This window comes from Manis javanica, chromosome 2 (genome assembly GCF_040802235.1).
Source record: "Manis javanica isolate MJ-LG chromosome 2, MJ_LKY, whole genome shotgun sequence".
Classification (NCBI taxonomy): Eukaryota; Metazoa; Chordata; class Mammalia; order Pholidota; family Manidae; genus Manis; species Manis javanica.
In genome coordinates this window covers 118,038,697-118,066,233 of record NC_133157.1, presented here as the reverse complement: position 1 = coordinate 118,066,233, position 27,537 = coordinate 118,038,697, and the positions used below count along the sequence as shown (strand labels likewise).

At 39.6% G+C, this 27,537-nt stretch overlaps 1 protein-coding gene and 1 long non-coding RNA gene across 2 annotated transcripts in view; both read right to left on the bottom strand.

The window, feature by feature from the left end:
• Positions 1-4,836, bottom strand: part of LOC108388448 (myosin-IIIa-like) — a 99,942-nt gene extending 95,106 nt beyond the window's left edge. Inside the window, 3 exon segments of the mRNA XM_073220233.1 lie at positions 4,086-4,110; positions 4,112-4,213; positions 4,828-4,836. Coding sequence (XP_073076334.1) covers positions 4,086-4,110; positions 4,112-4,213; positions 4,828-4,836 — 136 coding nt within the window.
• A 38-nt stretch (positions 4,837-4,874) lies between these two features.
• Positions 4,875-26,567, bottom strand: LOC140847840 (uncharacterized). Its single transcript, XR_012128032.1, has 3 exons — positions 26,482-26,567; positions 18,781-22,747; positions 4,875-18,695 (listed from the first exon to the last, which is right to left on the bottom strand). It is a non-coding gene; the product is annotated as an uncharacterized lncRNA (long non-coding RNA).
• Positions 26,568-27,537: the final 970 nt, after the last annotated feature.

Sequence of the window (27,537 nt, the reverse complement as noted above, 5' to 3'; positions counted from 1 at the left end):
GAAAAAGGTTCTCAACATCAAAATCACTTTTAGCTTGGTAATTTCTTAGTACACTCATGTCTACAACATATCTCTATTACAGCTCATCCTTCTAATTATAATCAAAGGTGAGTTTTAAACTTAACCACTGGAGTTTTTTCATTATTTCTTCCACTTCAGATAACCTAATATCTTATGTGTCAGTTAAGTTTTTTTTTAATATATGAAAAATCAGAGCAGGTTTCCAAGTATATGTCACTTATTACACATCAACCTCAGACACCTGTTCTGCTGTGTTACCACGATGGCTCCAGAGACACAGTGGAGGGAGATGATAAGGATTTGAGGATGGGTCCAGACTAGGAAGGTTTGATATTTGGCTCTCTGAATTTACCCTAAAATATTACATTCTGTTTCTGAGTAAATATAAATCAGAAAAAATATATGTATGAAAATTTATATCATGATTCCCTAGGTTAAAAATGACATTTATAACAAAACTGGAATTATGAGGACATATGCCAATATTAAAAATAAAAAATAGGGTATATTCTGAATAAAAAAGCTGTGCCACTAGAAGCTATCAGTCAGAAACCTTAAATTATTGGAGTAATTCATCAAACTCTGCTAGTAGGAGAAAAGTTGATTTGAAGAAGATACTATGATGTACTTTTCTTGTATAGAAAATGACTGGAATTAATCAACCCAGCATGAATGTGTCTAAAAAACTCCATCCAGTATGAAAATAAATATACAGGTCTTTATTACTTATAAAATGATATAGGATGCTAAATCTGTAAGATAACGTTAACTCTTTTTTTGAAAGTTCACTAAATATTTATTTTTTCTGTATTTTTACAGTGAAATGTAAATAGCTCCTAAAACAATCATAAAGGCCTAATCTTTAGGAATATTTTTTACAGTAATTAGTTAATTTCTAGGCATGACCATCTATTTTATTTATTTATTTGTTTATTTATTTATTAATTTTGGTATCATTAATCTACAATTACATGAAGGACATTACGTTTACTAGGCTCCCCCCTTCACCAAGTCCCCCCCACATACCCCTTCACAGTCACTGTCCATCAACGTAGTAAGACGCTGTAAAATCACTACTTGTCTTCTCTGTGTTGCATAGCCCTCCCCGTGACCCCCCATACTATACATGTTAAGCGTAGTGCCCCCTTTCTTTTTTCCCGCCCTTATCCTTCCCTTCCCACCCGTCCTCCCCAGTCCCTTACCCTTTGGTAACTGTTAGTCCATTCTTGGGTTCTGAGATTCTGCTGCTGTTTTGTTTCTTCAGTTTTCCTTTGTTCTTATACTCCACATATGAGTGAAATCATTTGGTACTTGTCTTTCTCCACCTAGCTTATTTAACTGAGCATAATACCCTCTAGCTCCATCCATGTTGTTGCAAATGGTAGGATCTGTTTTCTTCTTATGGCTGAGTAATATTCCATTGTGTATATGTACCACATCTTCTTTATCCATTCATCTACTGATGGACATTTAGGTTGCTTCCATATCTTGGCTATTATAAATAGTACAGCGATAAACATAGGGATGCATCTGTCTTTTTCAAATTGGAGGGCTGCATTCTTAGGATAAATTCCTAGAAGTGGAATTCCTGGGTCAAATGGTATTTCTATTTTGAGCTTTTTGAGGAAGCTCCATATTGCTTTCCACAATGGTTGAACTAATTTACATTCCCACCAGCACTGTAGGAGGGTTCCCCTTTATCCACAACCTCACCAAAATTTGTTGTTGTTTGTCTTTTGGGTGGTAGCCATCCTTACTGGTGTGAGATGATATCTCATTGTGGTTTTAATTTGCATTTCTCTGATGACTAGCCATGTGGAGCATCTTTTCATGTGTCTGTTGGCCATCTGAATTTCTTCTTCGGAGAACTGTCTGTTCAGCTCTGCTCATTTTTTAATTGGATTATTTGCTTTTTGTTTGTTCAGGTGTGTGAGCTCTTTATATATTTTGGATGTTAACCCTTTGTTGGATCTGTAATTTATGAATATATTCTCCCATAACGTAGGATACATTTTTGTTCTATTGATGGTGTCCTCTGCTGTACAGAAGCTTTTCAGCTTGATATAGTCCCATTTGTTCATTTTTGCTTTTGTTTCCCTTGCCTGGGGACATATGTTCAAGAAGAGGTCACTCATGTTTATGTCTAACAAATTTTTGCCTATGTTTTTTTCTCAGAGTTTTATGGTTTCATGACTTACAATCAAGTCTTTGATCCATTTCGAATTTACTTTTGTGTATGGGGTTACACAGTGATCCAGTTTCATTCTCTTACATGTAGCTGTCCAGTTTTGCCAGCACCATCTGTTAAAGAGACTGTCATTTCCCCATTGTATGTCCATGGATCCTTTATCAAATATTAGTTGACCATATATGTTTGGGTTAATGTTTGGAGTCTCTATTCTGTTCCAATGGTCTGTGCCTCTGTTCTTGTGCCAGTAGCAAATTGTCTTGATTACTATGGCTTTGTAGTAGAGGTTGAACTTGGGGAGTGAGATCCCCCCACTTTATTCTTCCTTCTCAGGGTTGCTTTAGCTATTCGGGGTCTTTGGTGCTTCCATAGGTATTTTTGAACTATTTGTTCCAGTTTATTGAAGAATGCTGTTGGTAATTTGATAGGGATTGCAAAGAATCTGCATATTGCTTTGGGCAGGATGGCCATTTGACGATATTAATTCTTCCTACCCAGGAGCATGGGATGAGTTTCCATTTGTTAGTAACCTCTTTAATTTCTATAGTTTTCAGAGTATAGGTCTTCACTTCCTTGGTTAGGTTTATTCCTAGGTATTTTATTCTTTTTGATGCTATTGTGAATGGAATTGTCTTCCTGATTTCTCTTTCTATTAGTTCATTGTTAGTGTATAGGAAAGCCACAGATTTCTGTGTGTTAATTGTGTATCCTGCAACTTTGATGAATTCCGATATTAGCTCTAGTTGTTTCAGAGTGGAGTCTTTAGGGTTTTTTAGGTACAATATCATGTCATCTGCAAATAGTGACAGTTTAACTTCTTCTTTACCAATGTGGATTCCTTTATTTCTTTGTTTTGTCTAAATGCTGTGGCTAGGACCTCCAGTACTATGTTGAATAAGAGTGGGGAGAGTGGGCATCCCTGTCTTGTTTCTGATCGCAGAGGAAAAGCTTTCAGCTTCTCGCTGTTCAGTATGATGTTGGCTGTGCGTTTATCATATATGGCCTTTATTATGTTGAGGTACTTGCCCTCTATACCCATTTTGTTGAGAGTTTTTATCATGAATGGATGATGAATTTTATCAAATGCTTTTTCAGCATCTATGGAGATGATCATGTGGTTTTTGTCCTTCTTTTTGTTGATGTGGTGGATGATGTTGATGGATTTTTGAATGTTGTACCATCCTTGCATCCCTGGGATGAATCCCACTTGGTCATGGTGTATGATCCTTTTGATGTATTTTTGAATTCAGTTTGCTAATATTTTGTTGAGTAGTTTTGCATCTACATTCATCAGGGATATTGGTTTATAGTTTTCCTTTTTGGTGGGGTCTTTGCCTGGTTTTGGTTTTAGGGTGATGTTGGCTTCATAGAATGAGTTTGGGAGTATTCCCTCCTCTTTTATTTTTTGGAAAACTTTAAGGAGAATGGGTGTTATGTCTTCACTGTATGTCTGATAAAATTCCAAGGTAAATCCATCTGGCCCGGGGGTTTTGTTCTTGGGTAGTTTTTTGATTACCATTTCAATTTCATTGCTGGTAATTGGTCTGTTTAGATTTTCTGTTTCTTTCTGGGTCAGTCTTGGAAGGTTGTATTTTTCTAGGAAGTTATCCATTTCTCCTAGGTTTCCCAGCTTGTTAGCATATAGGTTTTCATAGTACTCTCTAATAATTCTTTGTATTTCTGTGGGGTACATATGACAATCTATTTTAAATAGTGGGCTTTAAAAACTTCATTTTACACAAATTGAGTCTGAGCATTCACTTTTTAGAACCCCATATAAGTACAGTTGTTTCAAATTATCCTTATGTGACACTTACAGCATGTCATTAAATTTTGTTTAAAAGTTCAGTTTTGCATGAAAGATAATAAAACTCACAGTTCTCCACAGCTCCATGATTGGAAAATGTGGCTCTTGTCAATCTGGTATTCAGTTGCCACAGAAGAAAATTCAATATTCCCAACATTCAAGATTGCAGCCAGTATACTGTATATACTTGCAAGTTGCTGAAATACACCAGAGAAATGTTAGCATCACTCACCCCTCCAGTACAGCAAGACAGTGACTATGCTGGGGGACAGATGGGAAGAATACTAAGGCTCCAGCATGAGGTCAGATGAGACCCCCGAGTAGGCAAGGATCGAAGCACGCTAAATTAGCCTCAGTTTTTTAATCTTAGAGGTGAGCCTCAGGCCTGTTATTCAGTGAGTGCTTACAAATACTTTATGAATGCAAATATGAATAAAAAACAGAAATGAGGTGCTCCCCTCAGTGGAGGGAGGAATATCTAATCATTAGGCCACAGAGAAAGCCATGTGAAATCTACCTTCAGAACTTCATGCGATCATTACCATATGTACATTTTCCTTGAGGCTATCTTAAAAGTGAGGTTACACATGGACACAGGAGAAAAATCAAAGGAGAAAGATCCCAGCACTAAAACCAAAGGGTATGTGTGGCTTAACAGATTTGTACAGTTAAGACTACAGCTTAGAATTTATACTAGCAAAATCCTAAATAAGGTACATCAAAGATATATTCAGAAACACATAGGCTCTTCTCAGAGGCACTGGAGGCACTTTGTCAAGGTGTGTAAGGTGATTCCAGGTGTCATTCCAACCATGTTCATGGTGCAGTGAGCTACAGAAAAGAAATGAAAACCTTTATTTATTTCTTCTGTTACTGCATTTATTCTAAAACAGCTCTTACACTTAACAAAATTGATTATTCCATCCACTCCCGCATTCTAAATGAATATAAAAATTGGATATGAAAAAAATCTTCCAGGGATGTTTATTCATTCATAGATAACATAAATAAATATATGGCAAATGAACATTAAATATATAAATAAATATACTTGTTGAATTAATATATAGATATCTGTGCATATACCTATATTTTCATTTATCCAATAAACATACATTTTGTCAGACACTGTTCTAGTCTAGGGGAGTGAGTCAACAGCAGGTGATTTCATGCAAACAATAGGGAGAAAAAAGCAGCAGATGCAATACTTTTATCAGACAAAATAGACTTCAAAACAAAGAAAGTAACAAAAGACAAAGAAGGACATTATATAATGATAAAGGGGTCAGTTCAACAAGAATATATAACCATTATAAATATCCACACACCCAAACATAGGAGGACCCAAATATGTACAACAAATACTAACAGAATTAAAGGGGGAAATAGAATGAAATGCATTCATTTTAGGAGAGGTCCACACACCACACACTCCAAAGGACAGATCAAACAGACAGAAAATAAGTAAGGAGACAGAGGCACTGAACAACATATTGGAACAGATGAACCTAACAGACATCTATAGAACACTCCACTGAAAATCATAAGGACACACATTCTTCTCAAGTACACATGGAACATTTTCCAGAATAGATTTCACACTAGGTCACAAAAAGAGCCTCAGCAAATTAACACTGAAATTCTACCAACCAACTTCTCAGATAACAAAGGTATAAAACTAGAAATAAATTATACAAAGAAAACAAAAGGACTAACAAACACATGGAGGTTTAACAACATTCTCCTAAATAATCAATGGGTCAATGACCAAATTTAAACAGAGATCAAGAAATATATGGAGACAAATAAAAACAACAGCTCAACACCCCAATTTCTGTGGGATGCAGCAAAGGCTGTTCAAAGAGGAAAGTATATAGCAATTCAGGCCAATTTAAAGAAGGAAGAACAACCACAAATGAACAGTCTAAATTCAGAATTATTGAAACTGGAAAAAGAAGAACAAATGAGGCCTAAAGTCAAAAGAGGGAGGGACATAATAAAGATTAGGGCAGAAACAAATAAAATTGAGAAGAATAAAACAATAGAAAGGATCAATGAAAGCAATAGCTGGTTCTTTGAGAAAATAAACAAAATAGATAAACCCCTAGCCAGACTTATTAAGAGAAAAAGAGAATCTACACACAAACAGAATCAGAAATGGGAAAGGAAAAATCACTATGGACACCACAGAAATACAAAGAATTATTAGAGAATACTATGAAAAATTATAGGCTAACAAATTGGATAACCTAGAAGAAGTGCACAACTTAATGGAAAAATACAACCTTCCAAAACTGACCTAGGAAGAAACAGGAAATCTGAACAGACCAATTACCAGCAATGAAATTGAATCAGGAATCAAAAAACTACCCAGCAGGCTGGGGCCAGTGCATAGGGCAGGATGCTATCTGAGTCCATGAACCAAGCAAATTGGAACTGGTGGGAGAACAGGAGCAGCTCTATAATCAGCATTTGCAGTTGTGTATATTAAGGGATATTAATATGTACTCTAGGCTGAAGATGAATTTTGCAGATACTTGAAGGAATAAAATGATTTTAACAATCTTCAAAGATTGCAGTGAGATTAGATCGCCCTCAATTTTAGTCATACACAGTGAAAGTAGGAAATGACTCACAAATAAGCCACCCCTCCACCGTCCTTTACTGATAAAGAAACTTAGACGAGAGAAGGTTAGTTATTGGTCTAAGAGACACAGTTGAAGATAAGTAGTGCCAAGAACTTTAACCCACAGATTTTGACTTGCTAGGACAGAATTAAGTTTTACTTTAACCAACTGCCTTCCTTGGTCCTGTCATTCATTCCAAGTCATCAATGTTGGCTGAATTTTGACATTCTAGACTTGTAACTTAATGTATCTTGAATGAAGACTAGGTATCAAATTAGTATGTTAAATTATTACTGAATGACTAACTAAAAGTGATCTATATACCCTTCCCACCCAGACCAAAATGATTTTTTAAATGAGGTATTCCACAGAAATGGAATGTGTGATGCTTTAAAACACTTAAAAATTTATTTCACAGGTATTATTTGATAATTACTCAAGTCACAACTGACAGTCCAAAGGAAATGTGCTAGATTGTGATTTTAGACTACCATAGGAAATGCAGGCAAAATTAAAGAAGGAAAAAAGGCATTGGCCTCTTAGACATAAGACAGATGACTTTGTGCAAAGAAAGACAAATAAAATTCCTGTCATAACATGTTAAAACTCTAAGTGTGTTGAATCATAAAACTAGTAATCATTTATTTTAAAACTATGGCAGGAAGATGGTTTTGGAAGTCATTTTTTGAAAAGCTCTTTAGAGTTTTCTAATTTGTGTTATTTTAGAGATTATCTGATTTTGCTTTTCCTGGCATTCCTTTGGATTGTGCTGACTCACAAATGCACAAGTGAATTGTAGACCCCAGGAATATTTAAAGGGATACACACACAGTGGGTGCTGCCAACACCAATCAGACAAAGACAAGGGAAGAGGAAGGGAGACTCTTTTTATTGGAGAGTCACCAAAACAGTGCTATGGTAAACTGAAGGCAGCAAGCTATGCTCAGAAGCTGTGGGAATCATACTGCTTAACTTGATATTGGAGTTGCATCTTTCCAAAATGGAACTGAAGCAGCTATGACAAAGGACAAATCCAAGAAAGCCAGTGAGAGAGCATAAAAAAAAATCAGGACTGGGAGAAAGAGGAAATAAACCCCACTCGATTAAATTCTACTGTCCCCAAACAAGGACAGTGCAAGTTTCGAGTCTCTGCTTTTAGATGGCAGATCCTGGGAGAATCACCTTGAACCTACAAAAATCTTCAAAGACTAGTTAGCAGGGGTTGTACTTCAGCTCCAGAGACAAAACGTGTTTTCCTTTACCTTAAGCTGTATGTTTGGATGATTGGATGTTCAATAAACACTGAGTATGTTTAAGTTTGCAATATACAGTTTTAAATAAATGAATTATATTTGTCAGTAGATGCTAACTGCAGGACAGGTTTCATTTTAATGTCACTAAACATTCCTCTACCAAGCAAGAGAAAGGAGTTGAGCCAAATAAAGTGAAACATTGCCTCTAATGAGCGGGACTTAGAAATAAACAAACCAATTAAAAATGATTCCCTGTTTCTAAGATAGCAACTTCTGGGGGAGGGAACTGGTGAGAAATCAGCTCTTCTGATAACAAACAGGGAAAAATCCTAGAGAGGCCCAGCACCCAGTGAGAAGCAGAAGCAGCTTGCTTGGTGTACCACATGCTGCCAGTTTGGAGGATGCCCTGAGATCCAGTTAACCTCTCCTGTCTTCTCCTAACCAGGCCACAGTCCAAGGGAGCATCAGCCACTAGGAACATTCACTGTATGAGTAAGGATTGGAGAAAAGGGTGGGTGCTGCTTTTTACTTTATTCACTGCACCACCAAATAACTGGCTTCTGCTTTAGGAGTCAGAATACCCCTAACCCCAGGGCTTATATCAACTTGTCTCCACAGGTACAAGCTGTGGGTGAAGGCAGGGTCAGGGAGAGGCAGGGAAGAGCCAGATTTGAATCTGCATTTGGCAGGGGGCAGTGAGGGAGATGCACGGAAGTGGTCACGTCCAGAAAGGGATCAGGGTCCAGAACGAGACAGGGTTAAACCAATTGGTATCCTGCCAGCCAGCTGGAGCAGAAATAATCTCATTTGTACTCCTGATGCAGCTAATTTAGGATTTACATTGTGCTGAAACACTCATAGGAGGACAAGGTCTTGGTTCTTTGAGCCAGAACAAGAGGAAAAAACCCACTGGGTCACCTATGGTGCTTGGGACATCAGAATTGGAGCATAAGAATGGGACTACCTATGGAACAGGTGGCATGTGGAGTCTCCTAGAGTATCTGTCATAGCTTCTCTGCAGTCTCTGGATGGTGATCTTATGTTATCTGGAAAATGACTGAAACTCATGTCTTCTGAGTTACAAACTTCCTCTCCCATTGATGAATCAATTACAAACACATTTCACTAGTAAGAAAAATACCTATTTTACTAGGAAATGTATTAAGATCATCTCTGAGTCCAGATGTTACAGTTCAGATGTGCCCAAAAGGTGGCCAGGTAAAGTTAACAGCAGCATTTTCAGCATGATTGATGTCCATCCCTCAGCCCTCATGTGCACTACTCTACTCTTTACACAGATAGCCACAATAAATTCTATAAACTTAGTGATTTTAATAAGACTTAGTAATTAATAATTATATATTATTTGTAATTAATAGACTAATTATTAAATTAATTATAATTAGTAAGCTTAGCAATCTCTCAGTTGTTCAACTCCTATTCAGTCCTGATCATTTTTCTCCCAACTCTACAGCAAAGGCTACTGTTGATCAAGCAAATTCTCCTGCTCTCATATATCAATCAAGTTACCCTGCCAACTTTGCTGTGTGTGTGCGTGCATGCGTGTGTGTGTGTGTGTGTGTGTGTGTGTGTGTGTAGAGTAAGGGAACAAGAGTCACATATTGGCCACTTTAAGAACCAGACATCTGTCTCTACAGCTATGAGCAGTCTGCAATCTCCCTCAAAAACCTTCAAAAATCTTGTCAAACAATGGCTTCTTTGTTCTATTTTACAGCCTAAAAGCTATTTAATTCATCAACAGAGTGAAGGTCCTAATGATCTCCTTTTTGTCTACAGACCACAGAATCACTGAATTTTCTGATTTGAGCTGCAGTTCAGTAGTAATAGAGTGGACAGCTTGAATCATAATCCTAAAGTTCCAGAACGGGTCACGAATCTATGGAAGAATGTAGCATTCAGATATGAAGATGATCAAGTTAGCGCCTCTATTTCTAAACCAAAAAGTTACTCAACTGCAGCTTAAGACTTTCTGTGAGTAAACTATTTGCCTTACGATGCAGTGGCAACCTTAGTTTGCCACTGAGTCTACAATATTGCTTCCCGCTTGCTCACATAATTCATACTATTCTAGCAAAAACTGAGAACTCTTTAGGGATATCATGGTAATAATTCCTCTGTGACCCCAAGAGGAGTTACTTCTCCTTGCTTGGTCCTGGAAACAGCCTGCCAGTTCCCCTATGGCTCTTCAACCTTTCACCCAATCTCCCCACAATGAATAAATTCACCTAGACACAGAGAAGCAATGTTGACACAGAACTCAAAGAGGACCTCTGAATTTTGGGGCTGTCAAAGCAATCAGGTAGGGAGTCTCCCCATCAAAATCTGAATTCCTCTTGGCTATGGAGAAAGGCCACACTAGAAAAAATAACTCTAAAATGTGAAATGTTTCCTGATGGACAAAGATTACCCTGGATTTACCTACACCTCCCTTGAAAGTAGGGCCCTAATTAATTTCAAGTCAAAGGAAAAGCCATTCATCTCTCCCTCCCCAGCCTACCTAGTGTGCCAGAGACCACACTTGATTCCCTAGTTTTAAGGTCCTGAGAATATCCTCCTCACAGCCTGCAGCAAGGACACCCAAGGTGGAGGCAAAAGCTTTCAAAAAGAAGGCTTACCACAGGGCATAAATCTGCAAAGAAGTAAAAAGCTAACCTTTTCAAACAGTATGGCTTCTCTCTCACTTACCAACTTTACATCTCCCTGTATGGCCCCAGAAGATGACTGGTTAGCCAGAGACGGGTAAGATTCCTCAAGGGAGGAACAACCTAAGACAGGCACAGTTGCAGGGGGGCCATCAGGTGAGAAATTGGGGATCAACAGTGGTGAAGTTTAGAACCTCACCCCCCTGTTTTGAGAGAAATCTTCTGCATCCGTGGATGTTTTAATGCCCTTGTCTAGCTTGGATTAACACATAGTCTACAGGCACACACCTGAGCATCTACAATTGCTCTCTTACAACACTAAACTATGTTTTCTACCTTTATCTTGCATCTACCTACCACTTCAACATTAAAAATAATAATAATAATAATAATAAAGGGAGAAATGTGGGATCCACATATAAATCAAGTATAAAAATCAAACAAATATTCATATTTGACCTGATTGTTTATAGTTCATAATGCGTGATCAAAACCGAAAGTTTCTGTGATGACTGCCCTTGTACTGTTCACCATGTAAGAACTTATTCACTATGTAAGAATTTGTTCACCATGTAAGAACTTGTTCGTTATGCTTCAGAAGATTGGAGACTGATGAAAATTAGGCTGGGGGTGGATTAATGATTGTGCATTGAGCATTGACTCCCCTATACAGAATTTTATTGTTGCTAACAACCATTTGATCAATAAATATGAGAGATGCCCTCTCAAAAAAAAAAAAAAAGAAGGCTTACTTACTATTATTTAATAGTACAGTCTTCTAGTTCCAAATTTGGAGAAAATGCACTTAATAGCAAATTTTTCTCTATGTCAAAACATTACCATCTTTAGAAATACTACATCCTGGTAAGCAAATGGATCAATGGACTAAAGGTTATCATTGACAGCCTTTCATTTTCGAAGGGTCATGTTTCTCTTAAAAATGTGCTACCAAGTGATTAGATTCAGTAACTTCACTGCACTAAATTTGAATGATTTTTGTAAAGTTTCACTTCTGTCAGCACCTCTACATTTTAAATCCTGCTGATAAAATTCTCCAAACTTTTGGAGAAGAATTAGGTATTATTTTTAGCTCAAACTCTTAGTAGAAATCTGATAGCCCAAGGAATGGCAGTAAATTTAGACACCTGTAAGTCCAGGGAGAGGAAAATCTGGGGCAAAATACCTCTAAAACCGAAATCAGTCAAAGGGAGAAATAAAGTTTAAACCCCGTTTATTGCTTACCAACTGCAGTCTGGGCCGTCTCTCCCTCCTGCTCCTGCAGAAGCAAGCAAGGACCTCCCCCTAACCTCTCAGGTTCACATAAGCCCTGAGAGGAACTTCTCTCCACCACTGAGGAGATGCTAATGCACTAAAGCCAGGTGAGATATTCTGGATGTATTACAATTTTACCCACAGGCCACCCCTCCAGAAATCTCACCTTACAATCTACTCATTCCCCCTCTTCTGCAATGGTCCCTGGGTGAGAAAACTGGAGCATTTTGACCAGACTAATGACATACAATAGCAACAGCAATAAAATCATGATAATCCTCAAGCGGGAAGATTCAGCTACGTTCAAAGTCTTATGCAGATTGTCAATTCCATAGCCAGGCAGTAGCTGAGGGTTCAGAGCAATCATGTGGCAGCTGAAGCCAGGGGGTGCATTCAGGCTGCAAAGACTGTAGGAGAAAATAATCTTAAGGGTGATAAGATACATGTTTTAATGACACCAGCAAAAGCAAATCTTGTCCATCAGGTAGGATACATGCAAGAGAGTGGTCCTGTGACAGGAGAGTGGCAGGAATGGGATCTCATTCTGGTCTAGTATACCAGACTTTCAGCCCCCTCCCTGTGGGAGTTACAGATGGGTCAGTATATAGGGCTACGGGAGGTACATGCACTGGCCATAAAGATAAAACAAAACTTCCCTGCAAGATGCTCTTACCGCCTGGACATTTTGGGTACACTACTGTGATCTTTGGGGGCCACTCCACTGTTACTCTACGAATACACACAAGGCCAGCTACCAAGCCTTTCCCCCAAGGTGCCAGAAGGGCCAGCCATTGCTGGTGAGTGTGTCGAAATGTCCAGGGCCACGTCCATTCAACAGTGTCCCCAGGGTTTAATGCAGTAGGGGCTGGCAGCAGGATGTTGCTCTGCTGGCCATATCCTGGTTTCAATAACTCTTCTTTGGTTTGGATGTACAATTGTAGAGGAGAGGCAGCAAGGTGTATGAGCATATTCACAGGGCTCAAAGCTCCTTTACATGGCTCCTCATTCAAAACAGCACCACTGTCCATTGGTGAACTGACCAGCCCCATAGACTATTGGTGTCCAACTTTAGGCCAGATTTCAACAAACCGTTGTACCTTTCTATCATGCCTGCCCCAGTAGGATTACATGGTACATGAAATTTCTATTTTATTCCTAATTGCTGCACCCATTCTTGTAATTCATGTCCAGAAAAGCAGGTGCCTTGATTGATCTCAATCACCTGCAGCCGGCCATAGGCTGCAAAGAGATGCTCCAGGGCCCTCTTGGTGGTTTGCTGATCTGCAAATCATGCAGGAAAAGCAAACAATAGATCAGTAGTCATGTCCACACAAGTCATGGCATACCGATATCCTTCTGATACAGGCAGAGGATCAATATAGTCTATTTGCCACCTGAGAAAGGGTACTGGCTCCCTTACTATTGTCCCTTGTTGCTGCAGGATTAGGTGTAAGTCCCTCTTAGAGCACACAAGGCACTCCTTCTGGGCTCGTACTTCTTCAAAGGTCAATGGCAAGCCCCACCGATGGGCTACAGTCCACATTGTCTTTTGCCCCATGTGCAACAAACGCTGGTGTAGCCACTGGGCCATATCAGAGGCAGGCTTTCCTTCTAGCTAATGCATCTGGGCCAGTGTGTCTGCTTCATCATTCCCTGGGGATGCCAAAGGCAAATGGCCAGTCATATGATATATGGTAACAGTCTTAGTCTGACCAGAGGCCCATAGGTCTTGCCACAACTCTTGCCTCCTAAGGGGCTGGTGACCAATCATCCAGGTGGCATGATACCATGTCAGTAGCCACAGGGTTAAGCCCCAATAGACGGCCCAGCTGTCAGAGCAGACAACTATGGGTGAAGGTTCCTGGGTGATCATGAACTGTACTGCCTGCAACTCAGCCCTTTGACTGCTCTTCCCCTATCCATCCTTCAACCATAATGTCTCAGTCTTAGGATGGAAAGCCACAGCCCTCCATTTTGGGGGCTGCCCATGACCAGAGCCACCTGTGTACCAAGCATCTTCAGGTATAGGGGCTTCTCCCTCCTGATAAGGAGTCTCGGCTACCAATGGCTCAAAAGCAAGTTCTTCCTGCTTTCCACTGGTATAGGTCACTGGCCCCAGTAAGCATTGGTGTTCTCCACTTAAGAGGCTAGTAGAGAGGGCTCTGTGCTGCTGTAAATATGTGCCCCATTTGGTCACTGTAGGTGTCTGTGCCATGCCACTCCATGGCCTTTGAGTCCAGTCTTGCACCCACCCTGTGATGGGATAGGTGGTAATTACCTTGGTCGGAGCTGTTCCAGCAATGGGCTCTATAGCCAGCAATGTGTGGTACACAGCAGTCAGGTGCTTCTGTATCAAGGTACCGGACCACTGCTCCTTTCCATAGTTGTGACCAGAATCCAATAGGTTGGCGTGTCCATTCAAGCTGCTGTCAAAGACCCCAAAGATCCACAACCATCTTCGGTTACATGAACATCTAGTTCACAGGGCCTTGATAAATCCATTACATTCAAGTCCTGTACAGCCTTGAGTGCCTGCTTGGCAGCAGTAAAAGCAGCTGCACAGGTCTCATCCCAGTCCCACCTGATGCCCTTTTGTACCATCTGGTATAAGGGCTTCAGAATTTGTGGCAAGTGCAGGAAAAACACTTTCCAGTAACCCCAAATACCCAAAAACTCTTGTAATACTGCCACAGTGGTAGGGGGGAAAGCCTGGACCTTGTCTATGACTGCTTCAGGAACTTTAGTTTTACCCTACCAGACAACCCCCAAGAATTTCACAAACCTGGTCCCTGAACCTTGGTGCTACAGCCCATCCTTTTTCCTGTAGATGTTACAACAGTCTAGGAACTGCCCCTTCTAAATATGAAAGGATCAGATGTGAACATAATATCATCAATGTAGTGATACAACCATCATTAGCAGTTTCTTCCATGTGGCCAAGTCCTGGGCTACAAGTCCATGACAGATGGTGGGACTGTGGAGATGTCCCTGTGGAAGGACAGTGAATGTCCACTGCCAGCCTTCCCATGTGAAAGCAAACTGTTCCAGGCTTTCCTGTGCTATGTCAACAGAGAAGAAAGCATTAGCAAGGTCTACTACATAATGATACGTTCCCAGCTCATGGCTGGGAGTGTCCAGGATGTCTGCTATAGAGAGGATGGCAACATGCAAAGGGGGTGTAACTTTATTCAATTCCCTGTAGTCCACAGTTGTACAGGAGGAGCCATCCGGCTTTTTCACTGGCCACACTGGGAAATTAAAAGGACTATGAGTGGGCTTTATGATGCCTACACTCTTCAACTCCTGTAGAGTTTCTCCAATTTCCATGTGTCCCCCAGACAATTTACACTGCTTTGTATTTTTCACCCGCCAAGGTATACGCAGAGCTACAGGTGGGTGCTTAGCATGTCCCCTCAGAACTGCCTTTATCACATGTACCCTCAGTCTGAACTCATGAGCAGTCTTGCAGTAGTCATGTAACCGCAGGCCCTGCAGGATATCTCTCCCCAGAATATATTCAGGGATGGGAGAAATGTACACAGTATACTCCTTTGGGGGTAAATACCCTATCCCTAATGGGATTTGGGCTTTCTTCACTCTAATTGCCTTAATCTTATAGCCATCTATCACAGCAGGTGTCCTGGGAAAATGCTCAGGGTTGCCATGAATCAGAGAACACTCAGCTCCCGTGTCCACCAGCGCCAGGACATGTTGTACATTCATAGGGGACCAACGAATTACTAATTCTACATGTGGCCTCTGGTCCCCACCATGTCCCCCAAGGTGGAGACTTGGACCCCACCCTCAGTCAAACCACAATGCCCTATCATTCTCCTGTGGGGGTGAGGGCTCAGGCGGATCCTCAGTACTGCCTCCCATGAAGTTTTGCAGGGACACAGGCCAGGTATGAGGCCTTGACTCTGGTTTCTGTGTCCTGGACCTCAGTGGCTGGAACTGCTGCTCTGGCTTTAATTGGTGTCACAGTTCTAACAAGATTCTATTGGGCTGCCCATCAAGTTTTTCTTCCACTAACCTGGCCTTTATCAAATCAACCCACATCTGGATCCTTGACAACTTCATGCAGCCTTTTGCACTTCTCCTTTCAGTTGTAAAATGTACTTCCCATACTTACTGCTGCAACCTCCCCCAGATCTGCTAATGTACTAGTAGCCTCACTATGGGTTGCTCTAGGTGGGGGACAACAGTATTCACTAGGGACCCAAAAAGAGATGTGGGAGCTGTATGCAGCACCAGATTTCTCATTCCTATAGTGAACACCTCCTCATCAGGGCCCTCATCAGATGATATTTTTCATACCAAATTCCCACAATACCTGTTGAAGTTCTGCATACGTTTTCCAGCTACTGGAAAAATATGGTAAATCACCCTGATTAGGCCAGACTACCCTGATGGCAGCTATCAGCCATTCCAGGAGTGTCTGATTCCCTGAGGCCTGATGGGCATTTTGCAACCACTGCCGGAGGGGAGGGTGAGTTGTCAGAGAAGCCATTCTACTCATCTCATTACCTGACATAACAATGTTTTCCACCCCCATATCCCAGAGACGTAAAAGTCATGTAGGCAGAGATACCATGGCCTCTGCCTATACCTGACACTCATGTACACCAGCTCATCCTGGGTATAGGGGCGGGGCATGGAGTGCTCCACAACCTGGGGAGGGGGCGGCTCCTCCCCCTGAGGAGCCTGCGGTTGTTTTACTTTTGTTTTCTTAACTACAGCTGGGCGGGCCTTTAAAATAGGAGAGAATGGTACTTCCAGTGGTGGCCTGGGTAGCAGACCCGCCCATGGCCCCCCTCCTCTTCTCCCCCAGGCTCATCCACCACCTCCAGGGTTGAAGTCACCACCCTTTCCTCCCCCTCCCCTATGGCCTCCGGCAACGCGGCTTTTCCTGCTGCCAACCCCCTTGCCGCTAAGGCCTCTTCTAGGAGTGTGACCTGTCTTTTCAGTGACTTGTCTCTCTTCTTTAATAACATCCCATAGGTTATCGCCCAGCTCCTCCAAGCAATGCTGCAGTGTGTCTCTCTCCCAACTAAGTCCCTTTCTCTCCTCACTAAGCCTCTCAACAATCCTTTCTCCTGGATAACATTTTCCACTATCCCAATGAAAAGAGTCCCTACAATGCCAGCTGCTACACGACCCCCTAAGGTCTCCAAGCAGTCTTCCAACTCACGGAGGGCTAATTCTGCAGCTTCCGGTGTTTCCACCCTTCCCCAGTTGTGGGGAAGGCCCCACCCCTCTAAGAGGTACTATATCCTACACCAATTCCCCACTAGGGGTTCCCAAATTGGAAGCCCCACAGCTGGGGGGATAAAAACAGGTGAAGCAGCACCCTCTGCCGCTGCATCTGCTGGGGCCTCCCCACCATCCACAGGGGGACTTCGGGGCATTCCCCATCATCTGTAGGAGTAGCACTCCCAAGGGTTCAGAGGAATCGTGCTAACTACCATCAGATAAAAGCCCTGGGAGAGGAAATCCTGGGGCAAAATACCTCTAAAACCGAAATCAGTCAAAGGGAGAAATAAAGTTTAAAACCCGTTTATTGATTACAAACTGCAGTCCGAACCGTCTTTCCCTCCTGCTCCTGCAGAAGCAAGCAAGGACCTCCCCCTAACCGCTCAGGTTCACATAAGCCCTCCTGGCCCAGGTAATTACCCACTGACACGGAGATGAACTTCTCTCCACCCGTGAGGATATGCAAATGAACTAAAGCCAGGAGAGATACTCTGCAAATATTTCAATTTTACCCACAACATCTCAACTGCGTAAAGTTGCAGGAATGTAATTTGTGAAAATAAAATAAAATAAAAAACCAACAAAGTGCACAGGACTTTCCCGAAGAGTTCATCTAAAAGCCTGACTCAGATTCAGAGTACAGCATCCTTTTATGGCAGGATTGAATTAACACAGCAAACAATAAATTGTAAAAGCAGAGTCTGAAAGCTTCTTTAAAAGCCTTTAGGAGTCCCTATTAAACAAGACAGTTTGTTATAAAAATTAATATATAAAACCTACAGCACAGAAAGTAATCTTTATTACTCAGGCATAAATTTGTAGCCCTAAAACCCTTCACTATTAAATACGAAATATAAATAGAGGAAGCAAGTATTCTCCTTAAGGAAATGAAAAATAAAAGAAACCAAATGACCAAATTAATAAAAATATAAAAATAAAATTGAAATCAATAATACAGATAATAAAAAATACTATAGCATAAGTAGTGAGTGTATCCAACAGCTGTTGTTATGTTTTTGAGATTGAAAACCCCGTGTAAGCCCAAATGTCCTAGAACATGAAAAATGTAGAACATGAACATATTCTAAAAATGATTATGGTGATGGATGTACACCTCTGTGAATATACTAAACGTCATTAAAATGTACACTTTAAATGGCTGACTTGAATGGTATGTGGTATCATAATAAAGTTGTGTGGAAAAAAAGACCAGTAATATGATCACATTTGTGCATTTACATAAAATTGTACATACATATATGTGGAGGAGGTACAAATAAAAAATAAGAGATTAAGAACAAAACCAACTTCAATTATATGTCAAGACCACTGTTTCCTAATCTATAAAGTAAATATAATTCTAGCTACTTTGTAAGAATGACTCACACTTAGCACAGTGCCTGGCATGTACTAATCACTCAGTAAGTGCTAACTCTTACCATCAGTGACGACAAAAAGGTACTTTCTCAAGAGTTTCAAGGGTCTTTCATACTTACTTCCACTGTAAAACCTATGACCTTGAAACACTGCTCAACTAGTTCATATTGGGCTTTATAGAAACTATTATTCATTAAGTCCTGTACTGTTCTGAGGTGGTCACTTTGTAGGTATCTGAAAAAAAAATTAAAGGATGGGTAAACATCTAAATTCAGTTGAAAGTGAAAGTATTATTTATGAACACCATCTCCTGGATTACCTGGGAGGCTTACTTTCAGGCAATTTGTAATGGGCTAGTTTCATTTTTTTCTGCTAAACCAGCATGGATGTAGTAAAAAAATATGAAAATTCTTTTCTCCACTGAAAAAGAGACATTTTCAGCAAGGTGGTTAGTAAGAATATTTATTAATTGTTAAAATTATTTGGCAATATAATCATCAGAACAGCTGAATGCCAGCATGGGCATCCAAGAATACTGGATTTTGGCTTTCTATGGTTATTCTTGTCATTTTTTTCAGCTAACACTGTCATTAAATTCTGGACATTGCTAAGCACTTTATATGAACCATTCAGCACATCCTTGTGAGTGACCTCCAGGCACTTGTTCTAGGCCCCGGGGAGGCAGCAGGAACACCACTGTAGGAAGTCTCCGATTTCTTGGAGTTTACTTGCCAGTGGGAACAGACAGAAAAAAGCCCCATAGCTTGCCAAAAACTCATGTGTACCTGCCATAGCCCCTAGTTACTCTTGCAATCCTTTATTTTACATACAAGGAAAGTGAGGCTTAGAGGAGCTACCAACCTCCCCTGAGGCAGGGCACAGAGTCCATAGCTACACTGGATTCAAACCAGCGCTGTCTGATTCCAAAGCTCACGCCTTTCACCACCTGTGACTGCTTTTCCCAAGGGTTGTATTTTCACTCCTATGAGGAATCTGCTTCTTATAAGACTCAAGTTCCATGACTCTGCAGTTCTATGTATAAATAGCATTTCCCAGATTCTGGAATAATACAATTAAGGAATATGGGACACAACAAGGTGATTCTCTGGCTCAGGATGGTGTATGACATAACATGTCCTCAATTGAGGCCAAGATATCAGAAGAAATTGCTAAGTAAGAGAAAATAGAGAGAAAAGGGTAACACTCCAAGGGCACATCTTTGGTGAATACACATTTTGGGAATGGGATGAATCTGAGTCAGAGGAGAAAAATCAGAGAGGGAGGAGAGGAAACAGGGGAACCCAGTCATGGAAGCAAAGCCAGGTGAGCTTTTTAAGAGGGGTGGTCCACTGGCTCAGTGCTGAAGTGAGGCTGGGCACATCCTTCAGAATGGCCGTGGCCACACTTTCCACCCCAGCCATTACCTGCCTGTCCCAGTACCACTGCAGTGACTGCTCACACTGCACATGAGTGAGGCTGGATCAAAACTAAAAGTTTAGTCTTTGTCTATTCTCACCACCAAACAATAAAACTTCTCTAAGACTGGCACAGCATATAATTCAGTTTGCTTTGTTCTAATGAAATCACATTGATTGTCCTATGTGTCACACCTATGTGTCACTGCTTAAATGACACAGTGTACAATTAGAGAAGTGACTCATAAATGTAGGCACACAAAATTGGTGGTTTTCTGTGAAATTATCAGTTTACATTTACTGAGAATTGTAATTTGACAGGACATGGAGGTGCTATAGGAAATATACTGACCTTTGGTGGATAAACAACCAGAGAGTTAAAGAAACAGTGAAAGAGGATACTGCTGCAAATGACCCATCTTGTGTCTTGCCCTAACTACACCAAGACAGAGGACCACAGCATCCCATACGTGCACCTAGGACCAAAAGTCCCCAGATCAGAATGTCCTGAGGAAATAGAGTCTCAGCAAATTACCAAATAGTATTTCTCTGACTCCGAACCCACCCTTAATTGTTCTAACACTTCTTCTGAGTTCCACTCAGCCATTTACAGGAGGGTCCTCAGGGCTGCCTCACCTGCCCTAGACCCTGGGAATCACCTATGCAGCCAAATCTTCCAACACTGTCAAAACTATGGCTAAGTCCTCACAACGGTGCAGCTTCCTCCAGCTGTGAAACCTTTGAATCTTTGTCCAAGTGGCAGCAATAAGGCTTGGAAAGCCAATAATAAAGGTTTGCATTTATTATATTCATGAAACAGTGTTTTCAACTTTTCACGTTTAATAACAGCTCCGTCCTCCAAGACATGCAGTATCCTCAGTCCCTCCCCTTTGCCACCCACCTGCTCACACTCAGCAGATAAACTCATTGCCTACTTTCCTGAGAGGCTAGGAGCTAACAAGGGATCAGCAGACTTTGTATCAAATGGCTCTCAGGAGACTGTGAGCTGCTTCATCACAGGAACCCTCTTATTCAGCTTTCCATCTCCCGTGTCTACTATGGTTCCGGATGCAGAGTAGGCACTCAACAAATATTCACCGAATAAATGAATGGATGAATGAATGGTGGACTTCAGAGTCAGATAGAGACTGGGATTCAAGCCCCAACTCAACCATTCATTAACTTTTTGACATTAGGCAACTCACAACAGTTCTTCTAATTTCAATTCCTCATGTATGAACTAGACAATGATATCCTGTCATAGCACTGAACTAAAAGATACTGGAAATGAAGTGCTTAGCACAGTGCCTGAGAGAGTAATTCCCCCACTAATAGTATTTTCCCATCCTCCACAGTGGAGGGCCCCATACCTGCCATCCTGTTGCTGTCTCCTGTAGCATCTGGTTGCAAAAGCACTGCCATGCATGCCCACTAAGTTTTGGGCACTGGGAACACATAATAGCAGTTATTGTTTACTGCACAGTCAGTGTCCCATGTACTGTGCTAGACGTTATTTTTAATTTTCACACAACTGTCAAACTTCTATTGCTAATAATGGCCTAGACTTACAGGGTTCTTTCATTGTGCTGAACACAGGCATTATCTTAATCAATAGGTTGGGACTATTGCTACCCCCATTTTAAAGATGAAAAACTGAGGCGCAAAAGTTGAGTATTACAAATCAAATACAGTAAGTTGTGGGGCCAAGTACCTAGAAGGGCTTTGAAGTTTAAATATCTCACCCAAAGTGAGCCACAATGCAAAACCACATTTGTCTCAACATCCTACCTTACACATTTTGAATGGAAACCAGAGGATAATTTTCCACACTGAGGGCTGAGCTCAGGAGCAGGACCCTAGGCAACTTATATCCACAATTTACTCCTAAATTGAATAGGAGCAAATTCAAAGGAACTTACATTAAATAATAATGCACCAATACAAAACAAGAGCTTGTGTCCCCATGAATTTAACATATGACATATTATTACAATAATGGAGATGTGTTTATCATAAAACCAACATAGGAAAAATGGAGGACTCTAATGTGCCACACTTTAAATATATATATATATATATAACCAAATCCAGTGTTGTGAGTATAGCTTCCTCATAAAAGTTAACAAAGATGTTTTGGCATCATTAGGACAGGAGAGAGATTTTGTCATTTAGACGCAAACCACCCCAAGGAACTCATGCAACCTAATACCAAAGCATCAGGTGGCTTAAATCAGCTGGCAGTAAAAAGGGCAACACGATAAAGCCCATTCCCGAATCTTTTATTTGGTCTCTTGTGTATATTAATACAAAGATATATATATATATCACCATTTAAAAGAAAAAAAAGACTTATTTCTAATTAAGCTTACCATTGTTTTCGGTAGAGAAATAATTTTTCTCCTACTGCAGAAATTATTCTAATTTACCTTCTAGTATCTATGATGAGCATAGGTTTTCTGATATCACGTAAGGTTATTAATTAATCCTCTGGGTGTAACATATGTGAGGGATCTCTTTGTTTCTAACAGTAAGTGCCTGCCTTGCACATAGTAGAGGATCAATAAAATTTTCTTCAATTTTTTGGATATGTGAGACATTTTACTATTAAAATGAAAGCATTATCTTTGCCTGTTCCCCCCAAAATAGGAAATATCTCACATGAACTTACAGGGTTTGGTGGATAACTCAGGATTTCTCCAGAAGGTATTCAGAAATCTGTGCTCCCACTACACCTCCAGAAGAGGTAAATTTCATTTCTAAGTATTTTCCAAATCGGCTGGAATTGTCATTTATAATAGTGCAGGCATTGCCAAAGGCTTCCACCAAGTTGTTCACTTGTAATATCTTCTCTTGCAGGGATCTGTTATTAGCCTTGAGAAAATGTCACGATATTTTTTTAAATGTAAAGAATTAATTTGGTATATAATAAAACATCTCTTCTTTGTTAAGTACTTGACGTAGATATAAACAAACAAGACCATCTTCTTGGCATACTGCCAGATGTTTCAACCTGGCCTCTTTTCCCCTGCCAGGTATGCATTCACCTACTTGCTTTCTTAGAGGAGTGGAGAATGTTTCATACATTTTCTACGGAAATAGAGTTCTGCTCAGTGCCTGATTTACAAACACAACTGGATAAGCAGTCTGTGCATACTGGGATGTACCTCTCATTTTGTTGTTCTTCCTCTATCTGCCTGGGCCCCCTTTCAAATGCTCCCCAAAGCCAGGACTATTTCCCTTGCTCCCATGGACGCTGCTAAGCCTGCAACTAAGGGAGTGAAGATTGTGAATTCAGAAGCAGAGAAAACGGGAGTATTGTGAAAACAAGAGAACAGCTTAGAAGTGTGGACAAGAGGAGTGGGACCCCAGTCAAGGCCAGCGGGCCTACTTGCCTGTCCCTCTAAATTCTCCCACCTCATCTCATATTCTCCTACCCTCAAACAAGTGTCATATATGTTTTACCACTTTACTTGACATTCTCCTGAGTATAAATTTATCTGGGTCAAAGACCAATTTCTTTTAGAAAGAACCCTTCTCTGAGAGGTTTAAGTTAGTATCAGTCATTCACATCTTGGTAGAAATTGGACCAAGTGTATCAGGTTCAGTGTAATCGCTTGCTGAGATCAGCTGTGTTACAGGTGCAGCTAAACGCTAAGTAAGGAAGAGGAGCAGTAGGTGTTGCAAGAACATAGGCTACATTAGAATGTAGCGGGCTGGAGGGAGCATTCACAGGGACAATCTGAGGGCATATAAGGACTTTACAGATCTTCTAAAACAGGCAATAAGAGTTGAGAGAAGAGAGTAATGAGAATTGGGACAAATTTGACTCTTAAATGTTGTTCAGGGCTGGCCTTGCAAACCCGTGAAAAAGTTGAGAAAACATCATCCACCTACATGAAACTACACTTCCCTGATGAAGTAAGGTTTGGAGGACTGCATATTACAAATGTACAATTCAATCCACCAAACATCCCATTGTTGCACCTGGTAAATCTTTATCAAGAAGTAAAAGATACAGTGAGATCATCTGATAAGGATAGGATTTGCATATATGTGTTTCACCATCCCCAATTATATTAAATCACATTTTCAGATCTAGAACAAGATAGATTAAATAAAAAAGTTTGTTGACATTTACAAAATAACATTCATGCGCAAGTTAATCCATTATTAATGAGAACCTCTATTGGCCCACAAATCCAGAAAGAATAGCAAAGGCCCTTGCAGAAGGCCTTGAGTAAATTAATTCAGATGTTCAACAACCAGGGTAGTATGCTGTGCCTTACTACCCTCTCCCTCCAAAATTATATCTCATTTCACTTATTTAAAACCTTTAGAATGATGCTTATTCTAGAAGTAAGGAGAGGGGAAGTTGATAGGCGCGGGGATGGGGAAGGGACTGAGATGACAGCCCTGACATAGCACTAGCTTCCTGGTCTCTACTGGCTCTTCCAATCCTGAAGGGTCACAGGTCTGTTCAGTAGAGGTCATATTAATCCACTGAGCAAAGCATATTTCTGTTCCACACCAACACATATGACTGACAAGATCAAAACCAGTTAGTTGATTTTTAATAGGAACATTGACTTCTTTCTACTCATTATTCAAAAAATGAATTAGATTCAACTGATCAGTTGTTTTGACACTATGAAGTCTTATCCTTTCATAGGGAAATTAGGTTTGGCCTTGTACCCACAGTAATTTGTAACACAGGTTCGTATAATTATAGTGATGGCAAAATTTTTGACATGACTCTAATTGTAGCTATGTAGATCAGAATAAAAATTTTCACCTGGATAAGCTATGCACAATGATTTTCTTTTTTAGCCATTAGACCAATAAGAACGCATAATTCTTGACTTATCTCATTTCAAGGACTCTACCTGCAAAATCAAACCAAATCTCTAACATAAACTTTCCTTTTTTTGAAAATTAATGTTTAATTTACATACAGTAAATCATGCTTCATAGGTACAGTTGTGAAAGTTTTTAAACATATAGCCATACAACCCCCACTACAGTCAATACACTGAACAATTCCATTACCTCCCAAAACTGTATTAATACCCTTAGTAGTTAACCCTTCTCTTCATCTCCAGCCTGTGTTAAACACAGATTTGTTTCTCCCCTACAATTTTAAATTTGCAATTGAATCATACACAGTGCAGTCTTCTGAATCTGGCTTCTTTGACTTAGCATAATGCATTTGAGGTTTATCCAAATATCTAATGAAATTCATTATTTCTCTCAGTGTTCATTCCTTTTTACTGCTGAGGAATATTCCCTTGTACAGATGTACCACCATCTGCTTATCCATTACCTAATTTGGCTGCTTCCACTTCTTGGAGACTGTGAATAAAAATATGTGAATACATATTTGTTTGGGGATTTTTGTATGAATATGGGTTTTCATGTCATTTGGAAAAATACCTCAGAATAGGATTGCTGGGTTGTTTGGTAAACACAGTTTAACTTCATAAGAATCTTCCAAACTGCTTTCCAAAATTGACTGTACCATTTTGCTCACCAGCAATATATGAGAGTTCCAGTTGCTCCATATTCTTGGCAACACTTGGTATTGTCAGATTTAAAAAATTTGTTTAGCCACTTAATAGGTGTGTAATGGTGTCTCATTGTGGTTTTAATTTGCATTTCTCTAATGACTGCCAATGTTGTACATCTTTTCATTCATTTATTTGGCATCTACATATCATCTTTGGTGATGTGATTGTTCAAATATTTTGTTCAATTTTAATTGTTTTGTTTTTTGTTATTGTGACTTGCAAATAGTTTCTCTGAATCTGTAGATTGTGGTTTCATTTTCTTAACAGTGTAATTCAAAGAACTGAAGTTCTTAGTTTTGGTGAAATCCTATTTTTACCTTTATGGATTATGCTGTTTCTGTTGTAGCTAACAATTTTTGTAGCTTTAAATTATGTCTCAAAATCCAATAGTATTAAACATCCAACTTTGTTCTTTTTCAAAATTATTTGGCTATTATTGCTCTTTTGCTTTTCAATATAAACTTTTATACTGATTGTCAGTTTCTATTTAAAAAATACTGCTCAGATTTGTATTGTTAACTGCACTGACTGTACAGGTCAGTTTGTGGAGAACTGACATATTAATTAATATATGAGTCTTTAAACAATGAACATGATGTATCTTTCCATTTTTTAGGTGCTTTTTTATTTCTTTTATCAACTTTTTCTACTTTTCAGAATAGAAATCTTGGACATTTTGTAAGATTAAGACTTAAACAGTTCTTTTAGATATGTAAACGCAATTTATTTTCATATATTAACTCCTTTTTAACCTGCTAGCAAAAAGAGGTGAGAAAATAAAGTATTCAGTGAATGTATTGAGGCTAAAAAGAGAGAAAATCATATTTATAAAGCCTTACCACTAAGAGTGAGAAATGTTAGAATATCCTCAAAATAGGCCACATAATTTTGATATTATTTGTTATACTTTAAACTCACAAGGATAACAAGTGTGTTTTATAGCTTCTGTGCATTATGAAATGTGGGAATTAGTGAACATTGATTTAATCAGGCTATGAAACATAACAAATAGATCCATTGGAATGGAGAAAAAAATTGTACCTTTCCAAGCACCGTCAGCTGCTGAACTAAAAGATGAGCACTTTCAGTCTTTCCAGCACCACTTTCTCCAGAAATAACAATGCACTACACGGTGAGAAGGGAACCGTAAGAAGACTTTATTGACATAATTCAGCTTGCACACAAAAACTAACAGGGGAATATTTCTAAGAATGTGAGACTCTCCTTACCTGATCTGAATTGCAGGTTACCATTGACTGGTATCCCAAGTCAGCCACTGCAAATATAGTTTGGAATGCTAAAGGTTAAAGAGAGCACATGTTGTAGCGCTCTTGCTTTGTTTGTGCTTAAACCCCTAGATTATTTACAGATAGACCTCCAATGTTTAAAACAAAACAGAAAGAAAATATAGTTTCATACCACCAAAACATTACATAATGTTATATACACATAGCACACACACATACATGCACAAATCGTGTATAATTATGTAAAATAAGGCCAGACATATATAGCCTAGCAACATAATATGACATAATATGACAATATCACTTACTTAAAAATGTATTTAAAAGAACCCTCCTTCCAGGCATCATTTTCTTGGCTCCTAAATATAATAGTGCCTGACATACGATAACTACTTTTTCCCTTCATGTCATTTAACATATATTCTCTTCTTTGATTCGTCTAAGACCACACAGTTAATTGATGACAGAATTTGCACAAAAACCCAGATCCCTCGAAACTTAGGTCAAGGTTAATAAATTGGATATTTTTTATGTTTTAAGGTGGTAGTGAATGACAGAATTATCCAGTTTTCACATTTAAAAAATAACTATTGGTACTATATTAAATAATTTTCTAGAGTACACAAATACCTAGAAAAGGTGTCCAATTAAAAAATGAAAAATAGCCTAGTTTAATTCCATAATACTATTCTACATTTAAATCATTAGGGGTTGAATAATGGATAATTATATTCACAAAACACTATTTGACATTAAAAACTGATCAATATTGTAAAAGGAATTTTTAAACTCATAGTGACAAGTTTTACAGTCATTAAGTTTATACAATTTGGTATAAACAATGTAATCA